The sequence below is a fragment of the Bos indicus genome, chromosome 16 (genome assembly GCF_029378745.1).
Source record: "Bos indicus isolate NIAB-ARS_2022 breed Sahiwal x Tharparkar chromosome 16, NIAB-ARS_B.indTharparkar_mat_pri_1.0, whole genome shotgun sequence".
NCBI lineage: Eukaryota > Metazoa > Chordata > Mammalia > Artiodactyla > Bovidae > Bos > Bos indicus.
Window position 1 is genome coordinate 5,774,387 of NC_091775.1, and position 23,425 is coordinate 5,797,811.

General features: G+C 37.8%; 1 protein-coding gene across 2 annotated transcripts in view; it reads right to left on the bottom strand.

Moving 5' to 3' along the window:
• LOC139176527 (complement factor H-like) overlaps positions 1–23,425 on the bottom strand; it is a 174,598-nt gene that overhangs the window by 51,533 nt on the left and 99,640 nt on the right. The window contains exons 1-3 of one of the 2 annotated variants that reach the window (XM_070768851.1): positions 21,817–21,969; positions 20,694–20,882; positions 20,092–20,268 (exon numbers count right to left, since the gene is read on the bottom strand). In XM_070768851.1, the coding sequence (XP_070624952.1) occupies positions 20,092–20,268; positions 20,694–20,882; positions 21,817–21,874 (424 nt within the window). In that variant the 5' untranslated portion in view covers positions 21,875–21,969. Of the gene's footprint in view, positions 1–20,091; positions 20,269–20,693; positions 20,883–21,816; positions 21,970–23,425 lie in introns of those variants that run through there. The other variant, XM_070768850.1, reaches the window with a different exon arrangement.

Genomic DNA, 23,425 nt, shown 5'->3' on the forward strand with positions numbered 1-23,425 from the left:
GCTATGGTCTCCATTATCCAAGCTCCTGTGTCACTCCCTAGCTCAATCCCACAAGGACAGAGCAACCAGAGGCTACAAAAACCCTAACTGCACCATATTTCCTGCTGTCCTACCCAGTGGCTCCCCTTAATACCTGGTACTTCCAGGGCTCCTGCAATCCAAACAACTGCACCACCTCCACATTCGGTCCTCCCTGGGGCACACCCAAGTCCTCCAGGGGAACCTCAGGAGTAAACTCCTGTGGACGACTCACATGCAAAGGTGGAGATAAAACCACAAGTGAAATCCAGGGGCAGGTGTCTAAGGAATAGAACCAAACATTCCCACCAGTGGTACAAGCTGAAGATTGAATCCACATGATCACCTGGAAGACTTTGTATCTATGGAATATATAAACGACAGTGAGAGTTCCTGCAAAAGAAAACACACTAGCACTGGAAGACATAGACATGAGAGCAAGAACATGAAAGAGTAGGACCAGATTAGAGTCTGGGCTGTGGCCACAACAGGTAAGAGACCAGCCCAGACTGGAGGGCATCCTAGGGAGGTGAGGTGGACTGTGACTCACATTGAGGAAAAGGATGCTGACAGCTGATCCAAGAAAAATATTTATTATTCTTAAATTTTAATTTATTCAGTAGTTGCTACTGGGTTTTTAAATTTTTATTTGTTTTTTTTGCTCTCTGTTGTTGTAGCTGTTGATTTTAATACTACAATTAAATCTATTTACACTTTTGAGAAAAAATTTTAACCACACATTTAATTTCCTTTAAATACTTCTGCCTGAAGCAGGGACAGAGCTGCACAGGAGGGCAAATATTTGCGACAGAGCTGAAGCACTGAGACTGTTGGAAAGTGAAGCAGCTGACCAGTGAGAGTCTGAATGGAATGAGGATCACACAGACTATCTTTGCCACAGCTGTAGATACACCAGACAGGGATGCAAGTCCCCTAGAAAGGGCTTTTGTGGTTTTGAGGGTTGTTTTCCTCTTTAATTTTAAAGCTAATTTTCAAAGCTTTAAAACAATATATATTATCACTATTTTTCCACATATATTCTTTTGCTTGCTTTTCTTATTTTTTTTCCTCTGTTGTTGTTTTTCTTTAATATATGTAAAACTTCCTTATCTACCTCTATTTAAATTTGCTTCTCTAGCTTTTCTTTATTTTTTTCCTTTTCTCGCTTTTCCTCATTATGTTTATTAGTCTGTTTTGCTTTAGTTGTTTTATTCCCCTGTTGACATATGGCTTTGTTTTTGTTTTCCAGTTTATGCTTTTAGTCAGATTTGTTAATAACTAGTTGATATCATTCTTACTTTCCTTTGCTCACTGGATCAATCTCTTCTACTTTTATTTTTTTTTTTTCACTATTTTGGTTTTGTTTATGTGTGTATATGTGTGTGTATGTTTCCCATTTTTTTGTTAGTACTTTCCTGATTTTGTATCTGCCATTTGTCTGAGATTTGTAGTTCGTTTCTTGTTTTAGTGTGTTTGTTTTATCCCCTTTAATGCCATTACAAACCACCTGTGGTATCTCACTTCCCTGGCCAGAGATCAGGCCCAGAGCCTTTGCAGTGGGAGCACTGACAGACTCTAGACTGCCATAAAACTCCTAAGCCCAGGGAGTATTTATTAGTGAGAACTCCCATAAAGGCCTCCGCTTGTCTACACCTGGCATGACCCAACTGCCAGCAGCACCCAGTGTAGGATGCCACACCCAAAAAACAAAAAGATAAAAATACAAACCCAGTCATCAGTAAACAGGATTGCCACCTCATACAGCCCTGCCCATCAGAGGGAAACAAACAAACAAACAAACAAAGAACTTACCTCCTTTCACCAGAGTACAAACAAAAGTCACACCCAAAAGAAGCCTACACAAACCACTGGCACAACCTTACACAGCAAGGGCAGAAACTAAAAGGAAGAAGGAATTCGACCTGAAAGCCTGAGAAAAGGAGACATCAAATGCAATAATGAAAAAAAGAAAAGGTAAAAAAATATTGCTCAAATGAAGGAACAAACTAGAAGCACACAAGACCAAAAAAAAAAAAAAAAACCCTAAGAGGAAATAGTTCAAATACCTGCAAAAAAATTCAGAATAATGATGGTCAAGATGTTCCAAAACCTTGAAAATAGAATGTATAAAATACCAAGAAGCAATCAACAAAATTAACACAATTACCAAGGATATAGAAGAAATAAAGAATAAACAAACAAAGATGAATAACACAATTACTGAAATTAAAAATACTCTAGAAGGAAATGATAATAGATTAACTGAAGCAGAAGAATGGAACAGTGAGCTGGAAGATAGAATGGTTGAAATAGTTGCTGATGAGCAGAGTAAAGGAAAAAGAATGAAAATAATTGAGGAGAGCTTCAGAGACCTCTGGGACAGTATTAAACACACCAACATTTGAGTTATAGAGGTCCCAGAGGAAGAAGAGAAAAAGAAAGGCACTGAGAATTTTTTTGAAGATACTATAATTGAAAACCTTCCCAGCATAGGAAAGGAAATAGTCAATCAAGTTCAAGAAGCACAGAGAGTCCAATACAGGATTAATCCAAGCAGAAACACGTCAAGACACATACTAACCAACAGAGATTAAACACAAGGAAAGAATATTAAAAGCAGCAAGGGAAAAGCAGCAAGTAACACACAAGGGAAAAGCCATTCAATTAACTGCTGATGTTTCAGCAGAAATCCTGCAGGCCAGAAAGGAATGGCAGGATATATTTAAAGTACTGAAAGGGGGAAATCTACAAGCGAGATTGCTTTACCTGGCAAGGATTTCATTCAAAATTGATGGAAAATTAAAACCTTTACAGACAAACAGTAGTTAAGAGAATTTAGCACCACCAAACTAGCTTTACAACATATATTAAAGAGACATATAGGCAATAAGCATAAGACAAAGGAAAGACCTACAAAATAAAACAAAACAATTAAGAAAATGCTAAGTGGGGGCGGTCTTAAGATGGAGGAGAAATAGGACGGGGAGATCACTTTTACCCCACAAATTCATCAAAAGGTCATTTGAATGCTGAGCAACTTCCCCAAAACAACTTCTGAACACTGGCAGAAAGGCACCCAGAAAGGTAGCCCATTCTCTTCCAAAGGAGGTAGGACAAAATATAAAAGCCAAAAAGAGAGACAAAAGAGTTAGGGACAGAGACCCGTCCTGGGGAGGGAGTCGTGAAAGGGGAGAAGTTTCCAAACACTAGGAAACCCTCTTACCAGTGGGTCTGTGGGAAGTTTTGGAATCTCAGAGGGCAACATAAAGTGAAAGAAAGAAAGAAAGAAAGAAAGAAAGTGAAGTCGCTCAGTTGTGTCTGCCTCTTTGCTACCCTATGAATTGTAGCCTACCAGGGTCCTCTGTCCATGGGATTTTCCAGGCAAGAATATTGGAGTGGGTTGTCATTTCCTTCTCCAGGGGATCTTCCTTACCCAGGGATTGAACCCAGGTCTCCCACAGTGCGGCCAGATGCTTTAACCACTGAGCCACCAGGAAGAGGGCAACACAACAGGGAGGGGAAACACACACACACACACACACACACACACACACACACACACACACACACACACACAGAATATGTGCCTTAACCAAAACTCCAAGAGGAGAAATAGCTCAGATGCTCATGTCTGCCACCAGCAAGTGGGGGAGGCACCGTTGCATTGCTTAGGGTTAAGGGCCAGTCCTGAATGCCCTGAGTACAATCTGAGGGAGCTAACGTGAAATAGCAACCCAAACTGTGGGACAGACAGAGAGAGGGAAAAAAAGAGAGAGAGAGAGAAAGAAAAGCTCTAACCTAAGCCACATCCTGGCCCGCTCACAGAACAAAGGATTGAGCGAATGCCAAAGGAGAGCTCCAGGCTGCTGACTGGCTCCTCGCCCCCACCGGAGGCAGAGAGACAGGCAGGCGACAGCCAGAGCTGGAAGGCGAGGGGCAACTTTGGCCCCAGAGATGGCATCCTCCACCAACCTGGGAATAGGCTCCCATTTGCTAACCATGTCTTCCTGGGATATTGGACAGTTGACATCTGCCAGGAGGGTTGCAACCTGAGATCAGCTCCCCAGAGGAGACACACGACACAGCTGAGACGGTGCTCTGGTGGCGCATCCAGTAAACTGAGCGAGTGGGACCAGAGAGGTGATAAGACTCACTGCACAACCGGGATAGTGTGCTTGCCAAGACCTGGTTGCCTGAGCTCCTCGGACCTGGGAAGGGCAAAAAACGCAGGCCCAGCCAAGTCTATGCCTTTGTGGAGAGCCTGAACCTGAGCAGCTTAGACCTGGGAAGTGCATGCAACATAGGGCCCGCTTTGGAAAGTTCCCCTCAAAGCAACCTGGACTCTGAGCAGTGTAGACAGGGAAAGCACAGCCACCATGAGCTAGGTAAACCCAGTGTGGTCCATACACTGTGAGCACTCCCCACACATGCCAGTGATATTTGTTTGCAGTATTCCTCCCTCCCCACAGCACGACTGAACAAGTGAGCCTAAATAAGTGACCACCTTCACTCCCTTGCGTCAGGGTGGAAATTAGACACTGAAGAGACTTGCAAACAGAAGAAGCCAAAACAAACAAGTAACAGGGAACTGCTCTCAAAGTGACAGGCACAACAGATTGAAACCCTGTAGTTAGCATTGACTAAGCACTGGAGGGGGCCTATAGACCTTGAAAAGAAGTATAAGTTGGAACAAGGAACTATCTGAAACTGAACTGACCCCATACTGCCCTCAACTGCTCCAGAGAAATTCCTAGATATATTTTTAATGTTATCATTTGTTTTAAAATTTTTAGTTCTATATTACACCTTTAATTTTCATTTTTATAATGTACTGTTACCTTGCAAAAAAAGACCTTATTTTTTAAAGCAAATTTCACATATGTATTTTTTATAATTTGTGATTGGTTTTGTATTTTTAATGTTGTATTTCTTCAGAGTCTAAATTTTTAATTTGGACTACTACTACTGCTACTCTACTCTAAATTTTTAATCTTTGATTTTTGGTATCTGTTATCAATTGTGTACCTTTAAGAATCTAATCTTCAGTACCCATTTTTACTTAGGGGTATGATTACTGGTTTGATTGCTCTCTTCCCTTTTAACTCTCCGTATTGTCCCCCAGGTCACCTCTATCTCCTCCCTCCCCAGTGCTTCTCTACTTAACTCTGAATCTCTCTGGGTGTTCCAGGCTGTGGAGAACACTTAGGGAACTGATTACTGGCTAGATTGGTCTCTCCCCTTTTGACTGCCCCTCTTCTCCTCGTGGTCACCTCTATCTCTCTTCTCCCTCTTCTCTTCTCTATTTAATTTTGTGAAACTCTCTGGGTGTTCCAGACTGTGGACAGCACATAAGGAATTGATTATTGGCTAGACTGCTCTCTCCCCTTTTGATTCCCCTCTTCACCTATCTTCCTCCTCCCTCTTCTCTTCTCCATGTAACTCTGTGAACCTTTCTGGGTGTCCCCCACTGTGGAGATTCTTTTCACCATTTATCTAGATGTTTTATCAGCAGTGCTGTATGGATGGAGAAATCTTGAGGCTACTGTAAGATTAAGACTAAAAGCCAGAGGTAAGAGGCTTAAATCCAAAACTTGAGAACACCAGAGAACTCCTGATTCCAGGGAACATTAATCGACAAGAGCACATCCAAAACCCTGCATATCTACACTGAAACACAGTTTCACCCAAGAGCCAACAAGTTCCAGAGCAAGACATATCATGCTAATTCTCCAGCAACACAGGAACATAGCCCTGAGCTTCAATATACAGGCTGTCCAAAGGCACACCAAACCCATAGACACCTAAAAACTCACTACGTGGCACTTAACTGCACTCAGAGAGAAGAGATCCAGCTCCACCCACAAGAACATGAACGCAAGCTTCCATAACCAGGAAACCTTGACAAGCCACACATCCAACCACACCTGCAGGGTGCAACCTCCACAATAAAGAGGAATGACAAACTTCCAGCATACAGAAAGGCCACCCCAAAAAGAACAATCTAAACAAAATGAAAAGGCAGAGAAATATTCATCCAGTAAAGGAGCATGATAAATGCCCAAAAAATCATACAAAAGAGGTGGAGATAGGGAGTCTATCTCGAAAAGAATTCAGAATAATGATAGTAAAGATGATCCAAAATCTTGAAAACAAAATGGAGTTACAGATAAATAGACCAGAAACGAGGATTGAGAAGATGCAAGAATGTTTAACAAGGACCTAGAAGAGATAAAAAAGAGTCAGTCAATAATGAATAATGCAATAAATAAGATCAAAAGAACTCTGCAGGGAACCAACAATAGAATAACTGAAGCAGCAGATAAGATAAGTGAGGTGAAAATAAATGGTGGAAATAAATGAAGCCGAGAGGAAAAAAGAAAAAAGAATTAAAAGAAATGAGGACAACATCACAGATCTCTGGGACAATGTTAAACACCCCAACATTTGAATCATAGGAGTCCCAGAAGAAGACAAAAAGGAAGGCCATGAGAAAATACTTGAGGAGATAATACTTGAAAACTTCCCTAAAATATGGAAGGAAATAGCCACCCAAGTCCAAGAAAGCCAGAGGGTCCAAAACAGGATAAACCCAAAGTGAAACACCCCAAGACACATATTAAACAAATTAATGAAGATCAAACACAAAGAGAAAATGTTAAAAGCAACAAGGGAAAACCAACAAATAACACACAGGGGATTCCCATAAGAATAACAGCTGATGTTTCTACAGAAATTCTTCAGGCCAGAAGGGATTGGCAGGACGTACTTAAAGTGATGAAAGAGAAAAACCTACAACCTACATTACTATACCCAGTAAGAATCTCATTCAAATATGCAGAGGAAATGAAAAGCTTTACAGACAAGCAAAAGCTGAGAGAATTCAGCATCACCAAACCAGCTCTTCAACAAATGATAAAGGAACTTCTCTAGACAGGAAACACAGAAAAGGTTTATAAGTAAGAAAGTGTTAGTCACTCAGTCATGCCCTACTCTTTGCGACTCCATGGACGGCAGCCCACCAGGCTCCTCTGTCCATGAAATTTCCCAGGTAAGGATACTGGAGTGGGTTGTCATTTCCTTCTCCAGGGGACCTTCCCAAACCAGGGATCAAACCCAGGTCTCCTGCACTGCAGCCAGATTCTTTCCTGACTAAGCTACAAAGGAAGCTATAAAGGTTTATAAACTTGAATCCCGAACAACAAAATAAATGGCAACCGGATCACACTTAACAATAATTACCTGAAATGGGTTGAATGCCCCAACCAAAAGACAAAGACTGGCTGAATGGATAAAAAAACAAGACCCCTATATATGCTGTTTACAAGGGACCCACCTCAAAACAAGGGACACATACAGACTGAAAGTAGAGTGCTGGAAAAATATATTTCAAGCAAATGCAGACCAAAAAGAGCAGGAGTAGCAATACTCATATCAAATAAGATAGATTTTGAAGTAAAGGCCATGAAAAATGACAAAGAAGGACGTGGTCAAAGGATCAATCCAAGAAGAAGATATAACAATTATAAATATATGTGCACCCAACATAGGCAGACCACAATATGTAAGGCAAATGCTAACAATTGTGAAAGGGGAAATTAACAGTAACACAATAATAGTGGGAGACTTTAATATCCCACTCACACCTATGGTTAGATCAACTAAAGAGAAAATTAGCAAGGAAACACAAATCATAAATGATACAATGGACTAGTTAGACCTATGAACATCTATATGACATTTCACCCCCAAACAATGCATTTCATCTTTTCTCAAGAGCACGTGGAACTTTCTACAGGATAGATCACATACTGGGCCATAAATCTAGCCTTGGTAAATTCAAAAAATTGAAATCATTCCAAGCATCTTTTCTGATCCCAATGCAGTAAGCTTAGATGTCAACTTCAGGGGAAAAAAAAAAAAAAAAAAAACTATTAAAAATATAAATATATGGAGGCTAAACAACATGCTTCTGAATAACCAACAAATCATGGAAGAAGTAAAAAAAGAAGTCAAAATATGCATAGAAATGAATGAAAATGAAAACATGACAACACAAAACCTAAGGGATTCAGTAAAAGCAGTGCTAAGAGGAAGGTTCATAGCATTACAAGCCTACCTCAAGAAACAAGAGAAAAATCCAATGAATAACCTAACTGTATACCTAAAGCAACTAGAAAAAGAAGAAATGAAGAACCCCAGGGTTAGTAGAAGGAAATAACTCATAAAAATTAGGGCAGAAGTAATTAAAAAAGAAACAAAGGAGACTGCAGCAAAAATCAACAAAACTAAAAGCTGGTTCTTTGAGAAGATAAATAAAATAGAAAAACCATTAGCCAGACTCGTCAAGAAACAAAGGGAGGAGAATCAAATCAGTAATATTAGAAGTGAAAATGGAGAAATCACAACAGACAACACAGAAATACTAAGGATCAGAAGAGATTACTATCAGCAACTTTATGACACTAAAATGGACCACTTGAAAGAAATGGATGAATTCTTAAAAAAGTCTAACCTTCCAAAACTGAACCAGGAATGAAGATAAAATCTTAACAGACCCATCACAAGCATGGGAACGAAACTGTAATCAGTAATCTTCCAGTAAACAAAAGACCCAGGACCAGATGGCTTCACAGCCGAATTCTACCAAAAATTTAGAGAAGACCTAACACCTATCCTACTCAAACTCTTCCAGAAAATTGCAGAGGAAGGTAAATTGCCACTCATTCTATGAGGCCACCATCACCCTAATACCAAAACCAGACAAAGATGCCACAAAAAATGAAAACTACAGACCAATATCACTGATGAACATAGATGCAAAAATCCTTAAAAAATTCTAGGAAATAAAATCAAACCACATATTAAAAAAATCATACATCATGACCAAGTGGGCTTTATCCCAGGGATGCAAGGATTCTTCAATTTTCACGAATCAATCAAGGTGATACATCACATTAACAAATTAAAAGATAAAAACCATATGATTATCTCAATATATGCAGAGAAATCTTTGGACAAAATTCAACATCAATTTATGATAAAAAAAAAACCTCCAGAAGCTAGGCATAGAAGGAACATAACTCAGAATAATAAAGGCCATATATGATAAACCCACAGCAAACATTACCCTCAATGGTGAAAATTGAAAGTATTTTCCCTAAAGTCAGGAAGAAGAGAAAGGTGCCCACTCTCATTACTATATTCAACATAATTTTGGAGGTTTTAGCCACAGAAATCAGAAGAGAAAACAGAAATAAATGGAGTCCAGATCGGGAAAAAGTAGTAAAACTCTCAGTGTTTGCAGATGACATGATCCTCTACATAGAAAACCCTAAAGAGTCTACCAGAAAATTACTAGAGCTAGTCAATGAATATAGTAAAGTTGAAGGATATAAAATTAACACACAGAAATCCCTTGCATTCCTATACACTAACGATGAGAAAACAGAAAGTGAAATTAAGGAAACAATTCCATTCACTAGTGCAATGAAAAGAATAAAATAGGAATAAATCTTCCTAAAGAGACAAAAGACCTGTATATAGAAAACTATAAAACATTGATGAAAAACTCAAAGAACACAAATAGATGTAGAAATATACCATGTTCATGGATCAGAAGTATCAATATAATATATTGATATACTACAGTATATCAATATAGTAGTATACAAAATGTAGTATACAAAATGAGTATACTACAAAAAGCAATCTATCAATTCAATGCAATTCCTATCAAGCTACTAATGGCATTTTTCAGAGAACTAGAATAAATAAACTCACAATTTGTATGGAAATACAAAAAAATCTCGAATAGCCAAAGCAATCTCGAGAAATAAGAATGGAACTGGAGGAATCAACCTACCTGGCTTCAGACTATATTACAAAGCTACAGTCAATAAGACAGCATGGTACTGGCACAATGCCAAAAATATAGATCAATGGAACAAGATAGAAAGCCCAGAGATAAACCCACACACCTATGGAAACCTTATCATTCACAAAGGAGGCAAGAATATACAATGGAGAAAAGACAATCTCTTTAACAAGTGGTGCTGGGAAAACTGGTTGACCACTTGTAAAAGAATGAAACCAGAACACTTTCTAACACCATACACAAAAATAAACTCAAAATGGATTAAATATCTAAATGTAAGACCAGAAACTATAAAACTCCTAGAGGAAAACATGGGCAAAACACACTCTGGCATAAATCACAGCAAGATCCCCTATGACTCACCTCCCAGAGTAATGGAAATAGAAGCAAACATAAACAAATGGGACCTAATTAAACTTAAAAGCTTTTGCATAACAAAGGAAACTATGCTGCTTCTACTGTTAAGTCACTTCAGTCGTGTCCGACTCTGTGTGACCCCATAGACGACAGCCCACCAGGCTCCCTTGTCCCTGGGATTCTCCAGGCAAAAACACTGGAATGGGTTGCCATTTCCTTCTCCAATGCACGAAAGTGAAAAGTGAAAAGTGAAAGTGAAGTCGCTCAGTTGTATCTGACTCTTAGCGACCCCATGGACTGCAGCCTACCAGGCTCCTCTGTCCATAGGGTTTTCTAGGCAAGAGTACTGGAGTGGGGTGCCATTGCCTTCTTCAAGGAAACTATAAGTAAGGTGAAAAGACAGCCTTCAGAATGGGGGAACATAATAGCAAACGAAGCAACTGACAAGGAATTATTCTCCAAACTATACAACCAGCTCATGAAGATCAATTTACAGAAAAATAAATGACCCAATCACAAAATGGGCCAAAGAACTAAATAGACATTTCTCCAAAAAGACATACAGATGGCTAAAAAACACATGAAAAGATGTTCAACATTACTCAATATCAGAGAAATGCAAATTAAAATCACAATGAGGTACCATCTCATGCTGGTCAGAAAGGCTGCTATCAAAAAGTCTACAAACAGTAAATGCTGGAGAATATGGAAAAAAAGGAACCTTCTTACACTGTTTGTGGAAATATAAACTAGTACAGCCACTATGGAGAACCATGTAGAGATTCCTTAAAAAACTGGAAATGGAACTGCCATATGATCCAGCAATCCCACTGCTGGTCATACACACTGAAGAATCCAGAATTGAAAAAAACACGTGTACCCCAATGTTCATCATAGCACTATTTGCAATAGCTAAGACATGAAAGCAACATAGATGCCCATTGGCAAATTAATGGATAAGAAAGCTGTGATACGTATACACAATGGAATACTACTCAGCGATTAAAAATGCATTTGAATCAGTTCTAATGAGGTGGATGAAAATAGAGCCTATTATACAGAGTGATGGAGAAGGCAATGACATCCCACTCCAGTTGCCTGGAAAATCCCATGGACGGAGGAGCCTGGTAGGCTTCAGTCCATGGGGTCACTAAGTCGGACACGACTGAGTGACTTCATTTTCACTTTACACTTTCCTGCATTGGAGAAGGAAATGGCAACCCACTCCAGTGTTCTTGCCTGGAGAATCCCAGGGACGGGGGAGCCTGGTGGGCTGCCATCTCTGGGGTCACACAGAGTCGGACATGACTGAAGCAACTTAGCAGCAGCAGCATACAGAGTGAAGTAAGTCAGAAAGAAAACACCAGTACAGTATATTAAGGCATATATATGGAATTTAGAAAGATGTTAATGATGACCCTATATGTGAGACAGTGAAAGAGACAGGATGTAAACAACAGATTTTGAACTCTGTAGGAGAATCAAGGGTGCAATGATTTAAGAGAATAGCATTGAAACATGTATATTATAATATGTGAAAAAGATTGCCAGTCCAGGTTCGATGCATGAGACAAGGGGCTCAGGGCCAGTGCACTGGGCTGACTTTGATGGATTGAATGGGGAGGGAGGTGGGATGGGAGACACATGTACACCCATGGCTGATTCATGTCAACATATGGCAAAAACCACTACAATATTGTCAATTAATTAGCCTCCAATTAAAATAAATTAATTAATTTAAAAAATGCTATAGGAACATACACCATTATATTATATTATAATAGTGAAATGTTAATAGTAATATATAAATAATTACTTTAAATGTAAATGGATTAAACTCTCCAACCAAAAGATAGATTGGGTGAATGGATAGACAACAAGACCCATATATAGGCTGTCTACAAGAGACCCACTTCAGACCTAGAAACACATACAGACTGAAAGTAAAAGGATGGAAAACATATTCCATGCACATGGAAATCAAAAGGAATTGGAGTGGCAATTCTCATTTCTGACAAAATTGACTTTAAAATAAGAAGGGACATTACATAATGATCAAGGGATCAATCCCAAAAGAAGACAAAATTCTAAACATCTATGCACCCAGCACAGAAGCACCTCAGTACATAAGGCAAATACTAACAAACGTAAAAAGGGAAATTGACAGCAACACAATCACGGTAAGGGATGTTAACACCCCAGTTACACCAATGGGCAGATCATCAAAACAGAAAATTAATAAGGACCAAACCCAGGTCTCCCACATTGCAGGCAGACGCTTTAACCTCTGAGCCACCAGGAAAGATCTCAATAAGGAAACACAAACCTTAAATGAATCATTAGACCAAAGGGACTTAATTGATATATTCAGCATTTTCCACACAATTCCAAAAGAACACACTTTCTTCTCAAGTGTGCTTGGAACATTTTCCAGGATAGACTATATTGGGGCCAAAAATCAAACCTCAGTAAATTATTAAAAATTGAAATTCTATGAAGCATTTTTCTATGACCACAATACTATGAGACTAGATATCAATTACAGTAAAAAACACAAACACTTGGAGATTAAACAATATGCTTTTACATAATGAACAGGTAAGTGAAGAAATCAAAAGGGAAATCAAAGAATTCTTGAAACAAATGACAATGAAAACATGACAACTCAAAACCTATGGGATGCAACAAAACAGTTCTAAGAGGGAAGTTTATAGCAAAAAAAAAGAAAAGAAAAACATCAAATAGACAACCTAACTTTACACCTAAAACAACTGGATAAAGAAGGACATAAAAATAAAAAAAACCCAAAGTTAGTAGAAGGAAAGAAATCCTACAGATCAGATCAGAAATAAATGAAGAAGAAGTGAAGGAACATCAGTAAAGATTAATAAAACTGAAAGGTACTTCTTTGAGAAGATAAACAAAATTGTCAATTAGTAAAATCCATCAAGAAAAAATGGGAGAATAATCAAAGCAACAAAATTAGGAATGAGAAAGGAGAGGGTAACAGACAACACAGAAATACAAAGGATCATAAGGGGCTACTATGAGCAAGTATATGCTAATAAAACGGACAACCTGAAAGAAATGGATGTATTCTTAGAAAAGTGCAATCTACCAAGACTGAACCAGGAAGAAATAGAAATTATTAACAAGCCAATTACATGCACTGAAATTGAAAATGTGATTTTAAAAACTCCCAAAAAACTGAAGCACAAGGACAGATAGTTTCACAGGTGAATTCTCTCAAACATTTAGAGAAGAGCTAATGCCTATTCTTATCAAACTCTTTCAAAAACCTGCAGAGGAAGGAACACTTCCAAACTCATTCTACAAAGCCATCATCACCCTAATACCAAAACCAGACAAAGACAACACGAAAAAGAAAAGTACAGGCCAATATCATTGATGAAAATAGATGGAAAAATCCTCAACAAAACTCTAGCAAACAGAATTCAAAAATACATTAAAAAGATAGCACACTATGATCAAGTTGGGTTAATCCCAAGGATGCAAGCATTCTTCAATATACTTGTGTATATCCATCAATGTGATATACCATATTAACAAATTGCAAGATAAAACCATATGGTCATCTCAATAGAGGCAGAAAAAGCTTTTGAAAAATTTCAGTACCCATTTATGATAAATACTCTTCAAAAAATGAGCAAAGAAGTAACCTACCTCAACATAATAAAGGCCATATATGAGAAACCCAGAGCAAACATTATTCTCAAAGGTGAAAAACTGAAAGCATTCCCTGTGAGATGAGGAAAAGAAAAGGGTGCCCACACTCACCACAATTAGTCAACATTGTTTGGAAGCCCTAGCTACAGCAGAGAAGAAAAAGAAATAAAAGGAATCCAGATTGGAAAAGAAGAAGCAAAACTCTCATTGTTTGCAGACAGACGATACTATACATAGAAAACCCTAAAGATATCTTCAGAAAATTACTAGAGGTAATCAGTGAATTTAGCAAACTGACAGCATACAAAATGAATACACAGAAATCACTTGCATTCCTCTCTACTAACAATGAAACATCAGAAAGAGAAATTAAGGTATCTTAATTTACCATTGCACCAAAAAGAATCAAATGCCTAGGGAAAAAACCTAAGGAGACATAAGAGCTGTATACAGAAAAGTACAAGATGTTGAGGAAAGAAATCAAAGACAACATAAATAGATGGAGAGATATTCCATGTTCCTGGGTTAGAAGAATCAACATTATGAAAATGACTATACTACCAAATATAATCTGCAGATTCAATGCAATCTGTATCAAAATGCCAATGTTATTTTTCACAGAACTAGAAGAAAAAGTCACAATTCATATGGAAGCACAAAAGACCTGAATAGCCAAAGCAATCTTGAGAAAGAAAAATAGAACTAGAGGAATCAACCTTCTTGACTTCAGACTGACTACAAAGCTATAGTTATCCAGACAGTATGGTACTGGCAGAACAACAGAAATATAGGCCAATGGAACAAGATAGAAAGCCCAGAGATTAACCCATACACCTATGAAAAACTTATGTTTGACAAAGGAGGCAAGAATATACCATGGGGCAAATAGAGTGCTTTCATAAGTGCTGCTGGGAAAACTTGACAGCTACATGGAAAAGAATGAAATTAGACTACTTTCTAACACCATACACAAAGATAAACTCAAAATGGATGGAAAACACAGGCAGAACACCCTATGTCATAAATCATAGCAAGATCCTCTATGACCCACCTCCTAGAGTAGTGGAATAAAAACAAAGATAATCAAGTGGGACATAGTTAAACTTAAAACCTTCTCCACAGCAAAGGAAACTATGAATAAGGTGAAAAGACAATGCTCAGAAAGAGAAAAAAATAATAGCAAATGAAACAACTGACAAAGGATTAATTTCCAAAAGATATAAGCAGCTCATACAAATCAATACCAGAAAAACAAATAATCCAATCAAAAAATGGGAAAAAGACCTAAACAGACATTTGTCTAAAGACCTAAAATGGTGAATAAACACATAAATATATTTCAATATCACTATTAGAGAAATGCAAATCAAAACTACAATGAGATATCACTTCACACCAGTCAGGATGACCATCGTCAAAAAGTCTACAAACAATAAATGCTGGAGAAGGTGTGGAGAAAAGGGAACACTCTTGCACTGTTAGTGGGAATGTAAATTGATATAGCCACTCTAAAGAACAAAATGGAGAGTACTTACAAAGCCAGGAGTAAAATCACTATATGACCCACCAATCCCACTCCTAGGTATATACCCTGAGGAAACCAAAATTGAAAAAGACACATGTACCCCAATGTTCACTGCAGTTCCATTTACAACATCTAGGACATGGAAGCAACATAGATGTCCACAGATTAATAGATAAAGAAGCTGTGCTACATATATACAGTGGGATATTACTCAGTCATAAAAAGGAATGCACTTGAGTCAGTCCTAAAGAGGTGGATGAACATAGAGCCTAGTATACAGAGTGAAGTAAGTCAGAAAGAGAAAAGCAAATACCGTATACTAACACATATACATGAAATCTAGAAATATTGTACTGATAACCTATTTGCACAGCAGCAATAGAGACACAGACACTGAGAACAGACTTATGGACACGGCTGGCAGGGAGGAAGTAGAGGGTGGGATGTATGGAGAGGGTTAGCATGCAAACTTAAACTACCATATGTAAAATAGACAGTCAATGGGAATTTGCTGTATGACTCAGGGAACTCAAACCAGAGCTCAGTAACAACCTAGAAGGGTGGGATGGGCAGGAAGCTGGGAGGGATATTCATGTGGGAGGGCACATGGGTAAATCTATGGCTGATTCTTGTTGATTTTTGGTAGAACCCAACATAATACTATAAAGTAAGTATACTTCTATTAAAAATAAATAAATATAAAATAAACAACCATCCACCCCTGAAATTCCATATGCCAATGGACCCAGGAGGAGGCTCGCTCATGCATGCATGAGGTAAAAGGCAGACAGATCTCTGTCTTGACTGTGATGCCTACAGTGGCTCATGAACCATCACAATTCCCTCTCAGCTGCACTCCAGGAGTCCTGGAAAGCCTATCTTAAAAATTCATGCATGGAGCTAAGTCCTTCTGTGAAACTCCAGGTATTGACAAGAGGACCTCTGTCTGCTTCATTCACATCCTGTGGCCAGATCCCTGTGGTTACAACTGACTCAGAGGGAAGAGCAACCTTTGACAGACCACCAGTGAGCTTGCACTGAAATTTGGCTTAAATCGGTGGCCCAGAACAGGAACACAAGATTAGTAGCACTGAAACATGGATAATACCATATTTGAAGCAGATCGCCAGTCCACGTTCGATGCATGAGACAGGGTGCTCAGGGCTGGTGCACTGAAATATCCCTGAGGGATGGGATGCGGAGGGAGGTGGTAGGGGGGTTCAGGATGGGGAACACATGTATGCCCATGGCTGATTAATGTCATTGTATGGCAAGAACCACTACAATATTGTAAAGTAATTAGCCTCCATTTAAAATAAAAAAAAATTTAAAGTAAAAAAAAATTAAAAAAAGATGTAGTGCTACTTTGGGGAAAACAAAGGACAGGCTGTCAGTACCATTTCTGGTGCGCTAATTTATCTAGACAAGACATAGAAGCACAGAAATTCTGACAAAACAGGGATGAGAAGTGTCAGCAGGTGCCACTATAGAAGATCTGAAATAGTTGCGGAGTCTCTAGCAGGGTTGAAGGAAGTTGTCTCTCACCCAAAGTAGACTGGAACTTTAATTAGAAAAACAGCACCACAAAACTTCAAGGAACATGAACTCAAAGTATCATGACAGCAACAAAGTATAAAAATCTTCAGTATTCATATCCAGTTGGCGATGTGTGATTTATCCAGTGAAGAATTCAAGATAGCCACTTTAAATAACTTGGTGTGTTATAGAAAATACAGTAAGATACTTGAACAAAAGCAGGAAAACAATAAACAATGGACAAAACAAGCAGTTTAATAAAAATATACAGATCATAAAAAAACAGAAACTCTGGTGCTGAAGGTTCCAGGATGAAATGAAATAATTCATTAAACAGCATCAACCACAGAGTCAAAAAGGTAGAAGAATCTGTCAGATAGATGATATATCAAAGTTATCCTGTCCAGGGAGATTAAAAACAAAATTTAAAACAAAATTAAAAACAAAATAATGTAAAAGAACAAAGAAAGGCTACATGATCTATGCTACATTGAAAACAGAACTGATTTGCAAATTATTGAAGTTCCAGGAGCAGAAAAGGAGGTGAGGCAAAAAATATATTTAAGGAGTAATGTCTGAGAACTCCCCAAATCAAAGATCATATTTGAATATCTAAGTTCAGGAAGCTTACAGGTGACCAAATCAACTTAAAAAATCCTCTACAACACGCATTTATAATAAAGTTGCAAAAATCAAAGAAAAATAGAGAAGCCTTCAAGCAGCATGAAGAAAAAACAAACAAGCTAACAAAACAAAAACTTAGAAATTTACTAAGGAGCCTTCATTTGGATCTTAGCAAATCTCTCAGCAGAAGCCTACTAGGCCAGGAGAAAGTGGGATGATATATTCCAAGTGTTGAAAGAAAAAACTGCCAAAGAAGAATACTTGAAAATATCATTCAGAAAAGAAAAGAATATAAAGATTTCACCAGACCAACAAATATTGAGGAAACAGAACACAATTAGACCTTCCTTGAAGAAGGCATGACAACTCACTCCAATACTCTTGCTTGGAGAACCCCATGTAGGGAGGAGCCTGGCGGGACCAGTCTGCCCACAGGGTCCCAAAGAGTCAGACACAGCTGAGGTAACTGAGTAGGCACACAGAGCTTCATTACTGAAACATTAAAAGGAATTATTGAAGATTAAGTAAAAGAATGCTAATTCATTCCATGAAAATACCTAGTACACTGGTAAACTTAAGTGCACATTCACATTCAGAACACTGCAGTACCTTGATATGGAATGTTAAACACTTAACTATTTAAGAGTTAAAGTACAGGAATATAAAAATTACTATATCTACAATTATTTTTTAATTAAGTACTCACTATAAAAAGAGGTAAATCATGACATCAAAAAGATAAAATGGAGAAGGGTAAAAAGAAGGAGATTTAATATGTGGTTGATGTTCATATATTGTCAGCATAAAATACACTGCTCTCTCTGTAAGGTGTTTTATGTAAATTCTTGCTTTACATAAAGCAAGAATCCATACTAGATTCACAAATGGTAAAAAAAAAAAGTTTATTAAATGCATACTACTATAACAAAAATCATGAATTCAAAGAGGCAAGCCATCAGAGGAAGGAAATAATTAGGAAACTACAAAACATCCTGTAAAATAAAAAAGATAATATTAATACATCCTTATCTATCAATAATTACTCTAAATATAAAGGATTGCATGTTTGCATGCTAAGTCACTACAGTTGTGTCTGACTATTTGAGACTCAATGGACTGTAGCCGTCCAGGCTCCTCTGTCCATGGGATTTCCCAGGCAAGAATACTGGAGTGGGTTGCCATTTCCTTCTCCACTGTTTTCTTCTATCTCAATGAAATTCTTAAGCAATTACTTTGAGTTACTTATCAGACAAATCGTCCATATCTGTTATTTGGGGTCAGTAACTGAAAAAATATTGTGTTTCTTTGTTAACATTTTAGTCCTTTGATGTCTGTGTCCCTTGAAGTCTCAGGTTGCTGTGTTTGCATTTAAAGAAGCAGTCACTCCCTCCAGTTTTTACAGACTGACCTGGGGAGGGAAGTACACTGTCACATTGATAGGGATTTTGAGATTTTTCAGACATTTTTTAAGGAGACACCTGTCCCATGTACTCAATTCCTCCTAGGAGAGAATTCTGAAGCTCATATGCATCTATCAACGCAGCAAAGACAGTCTCTGTGCTGACAGTTTCCTGACTGCTTCCCTGGGGCAATGCCAAATGCTTACATTCCTGTGCTTTCTCACAGACCCATGGGGACAGATTGGCTTCTAGATCTACCACAGGCCATCTGCAAAGGTCTAGATGCAACCATGGGGACTTAGACAGGGAGCTGGACCTGGGGAGGGGATGTGGATGAGATGAGGGTCCCAGGGGTGCGCAGAACCACAAGCACGGTGTCTGCAATGGTTTGGGGCTCCCTGGTGGGATCTCCACATGGTCAGTAGGACCCATGTTCCTTGAAGAATTCTAGCCTTGGATGCTGTGCTCCTGGCCTCTCCCCATCCCAGCCATGCAGGTGACCCCAGTGTCCTGGATAAGGGAAGAGAGAAGTGTGATGGAAGATGAGGACGCCGCCCTTGCTCACACGCTCTTATTTTCCCCACAGGTAAAATCCTGTGCTGAGGGGTCTGTCTTGGCACTAAGCAGGGCCACTTCAGGGGCAGTATGAGGCTATGTCTCTAACCCCCTGTGAGGTGTCCAGCCTTGAATCTTAGTGCCCTAGCAGCATGCTGTCATGTCTCTGCTAGACTCCTGGACCCCACAAAGATACCATCGTTATCCACAAATGATGGTCAAAGTCTGTGTTTATATCAGGAGAGACAGTGAGACTCCTGCCATTTTTCTGACCTCACTCTGTTATTACAGGTTTCTTCTTTTCCTCTTTTCTTGACTACTGTCTATCAATAGGTACATATATTTTGTTATATACTTATCAAGAAGTCTATAGGTACACTCATAGACATTTGTAAACAATAAAATTAAATAGGTCCTTTGGCAAAACAAGAATCTGATATAAACTTTTGAAGTGGATAATACAGCTGAGTCTTAGAAAATTATGAACACATGGGATTTCAGCCCAGTTTACTCACTGACACGGATGCATCTGGGAGGAGGAGACCAGCCACTCTCTGTGCAGGTCATTGTGTTCTGATCATTTTGAAGACTGTAGCCTTCATAGCAGCGAACTCTTACAGTTTCACCCTGTAAATATTTTTCTTCAGGATGTGGGGTATGTCCATTTTCCAAATAATTGAAAATACATTGTCCTTAGGATCATAAAATTAATATGAAAGAAATACAACATAAATTTGGGAAAATAGTACATTAAAGATTAACCTTATAGAATTTACATAAGAATACATTAGTATTAAAATTTAACATGCAACAATAAAAATGGAAGCTAGTACCACATTTCTGAAAAATGAAAAAGATAACATTCCATATTATTTGTCTTTAGTTTTATGAGTAAAATATGTATAAATGATGCACATATTCTTGTAAAGTCTCTGTATCTCTCACAGGATTTACATGAAAAGTTTCTAGTAAAGGGAAGTTCTATTGGATTTTTTGCTCATAGAATTCATCCCTTGGCCTTACTGTTGTTACATAACACTTAACTGTACTCACTTGTCAACTTTGTCTCTTCACTCTTTCAAAGATTATGCATATAAACTTAAAGAGGTTTACTTACTGAGGCATGGTTCTTCTGGAGACCATCCTTCTGCTGTGCAAGTCAGGTGGTCCCAGGAACGTTGTGAAGGAGGCACAAAATAATGATCACAGTTATAGACAAACTGTTGATTTACACGTGCTGGAAAGTATCCTCTGTATGAATAATATAGCCGTCCATGTTTTATTACTGGATAATTACAAGGTTTCCCTTGGAATAACAAAAGTAGAAATAATGTTTTATCTCACTATACAATTTGAATTAATATTTCATCTATGAATTATATCCTTGTTCAGTTAATTACACTCATTGCATTATGGTTTCTAGGAAAAAAAAAAGTTACAGAAAATTCAGATGATTGAAGTATGCAAGGAACTCTTTGCTAATGAAGAGAATGGATGTATGGATAAAAAGGAGCCCAAAGGTAGAGGGATGAATTGGAAGATTGAGCTTGACATGCATACACTATTGTGTAAAAAATAGATAACTAATGAAAAGAACTTATGTTTAAAAATAAAATGACAAGTTTTTTCAAGGTTGTCAACATTTCCATTTCTTTCTGAAAATAATTCTAAATGTATCAGCATTACACTGGAATTTAAAACTGTATTCCACATTTTGTAAAAGGAAAATGTATCTGGTACCCAAGCTGGATTTTTTAAAGCCTTAAACTAACAGTGATGTTAATGATCTTCAATATGTCTATTAAGCTGTAATCACAATACAGTCAACTGAACATATTTAAAATGAGATTTGAACCTGCAAAAATCACCATGTGTAAAAGTATAAAAATAACCATTGTTCTCCAGATTTTCCTCATATTACAAGTAAGACTCTCCTAAACATTCTAGAATTATAATCTAGCTTTTCTGTGACATTTTCTATTCACATTTTCATGAGCATATTCACATGGCCCCATAAACTACATACCTTTTTGCACTGTGAAACTCAGCTGACATAGAAAAGTATTTATTTTGTTTTCCTCTTTTAGGTGAATATCTGATAATTTTTCCACTAATGTATTCTTATGGTTATCTCACAGTGTAGACTATTTTAACCAGTCAATTAGATCAGAATACACACAAGGAAAGTAGATAGTTATATTTAGGAGGAAGGCTGAGTGTTTATATCTGTTTCAACTTACCCTGTCCGTGAGCAGTGTAAAACCACGAGGTGAGAAGGACATTGATTAGCAACAACATGTTAGATATTCACAATGGTACATTCACACAAATACTCCAGTTGCACTGTTTAGGGTTCAAAATCTGTTCCATGTGCAGTTATCAAGTGTGACTGAATTTAAATGCATTACAATGAACCTAGTTAATTAGTGCCATTGTGTACATATCAAAGTTCAAAGTTTCAAGATGTCCCCAACTTGTTTCTGTTGGTAGTTTCACAATAAGTTATTGTATTCATCACCTGACATCTATGTGCACAACTCTCTGTGGCTAATATGGACTGGTTCCAAAGCCATATATCAGATACTAATGTTCAATAATGTATTTCTAGAGAGTAGGTGAAGTTTTCCCCAGCCATTTGGGTCATTCGTATTTTCATGGGCTTAAGGAAGTGAATAGATTTTTTTGTAATTATATTAGATCTTAAAAACAATCACACAAGTTATAGAACAATCACGTTACTTACATGCTATTTATGTGTGAGTTTTATGATTATCAATTTTCCCAATTTTGTTGACATATAATTGACATAAAGCACTGAATAAGTTTCAGGTGTATGGCCTAATGATGTAATTTTAATATATCATAAAATGATTACAACAATAAGGTTTGTGAATATCCTTCATCTCATATAGATATAAAATTAAAGAAAAAAATGTGATGAGAACTCAGGACTTACTCTCCTATTAACTTTCATACATAAGATACAGCAGAATTAAATCATATTAATCATGTTGTACACTACATCCTTAGTATTAACCTATCTCACAGCTGGAAGTAGATACCTTTTGACTGGCTTCATCCAGTTCCCCTATCTCCAGCCCTAGCCTCTGATAACCACAAATCAGATCTCTTTTTCAAAGTATTTTTTTGCTCAATTGGCCTACAACATTGTGTTACTTTCCACTGCACAGTATAGTAATTCCATGTTTCTGTCCATTTCAAAGTAATTGCCACAGTAAGTCTAGTTACCATCTATCAAGATTTTAAAAATTGCAGTTATTGCCTATATGTTCCACTTGAATATTTCATGTTTATGACTCATCTATTTTGCACCTGGAAGTTTATCCCATTATCCTCTCCCTCACCAGAGGATCTAGAGTGCATGTCCACAAAAAGACACATAGAGAGAACTGTTCCTTGAAGCTTTATTCATAAATGGCAAAAATGCACATTGGTCCCATGAACATTCAGAGAATGGATAAAACATTTGTAGCAGTTTCATACAATATATTAATATTCACTAATTTAGAAAACAAAATGAAGTACTGCTATAGACCACAGTTTGGGATAATCTCACAGCTCTCCTAAAGATGAACATTGGTGCATAAAGATGAACAATGCTGCGATGAACATTGGAGTACACGTGTCTCTTTCAATTCTGATTTCCTTGGTGTGTATGCCCAGCAGTGGGATTGCTGGGTCATATAGCAGTTCTAGTTCCAGTTCCAGTATTTTAAGGAATCTCCATACTGTTCTCCATAGTGCTTGTACTAGTTTGCATTCCCACCAAGAGTGTAAGAGGGTTCCTTTTTTTCCACACCCTCTCCAGCATTTATTGCTTGTAGACTT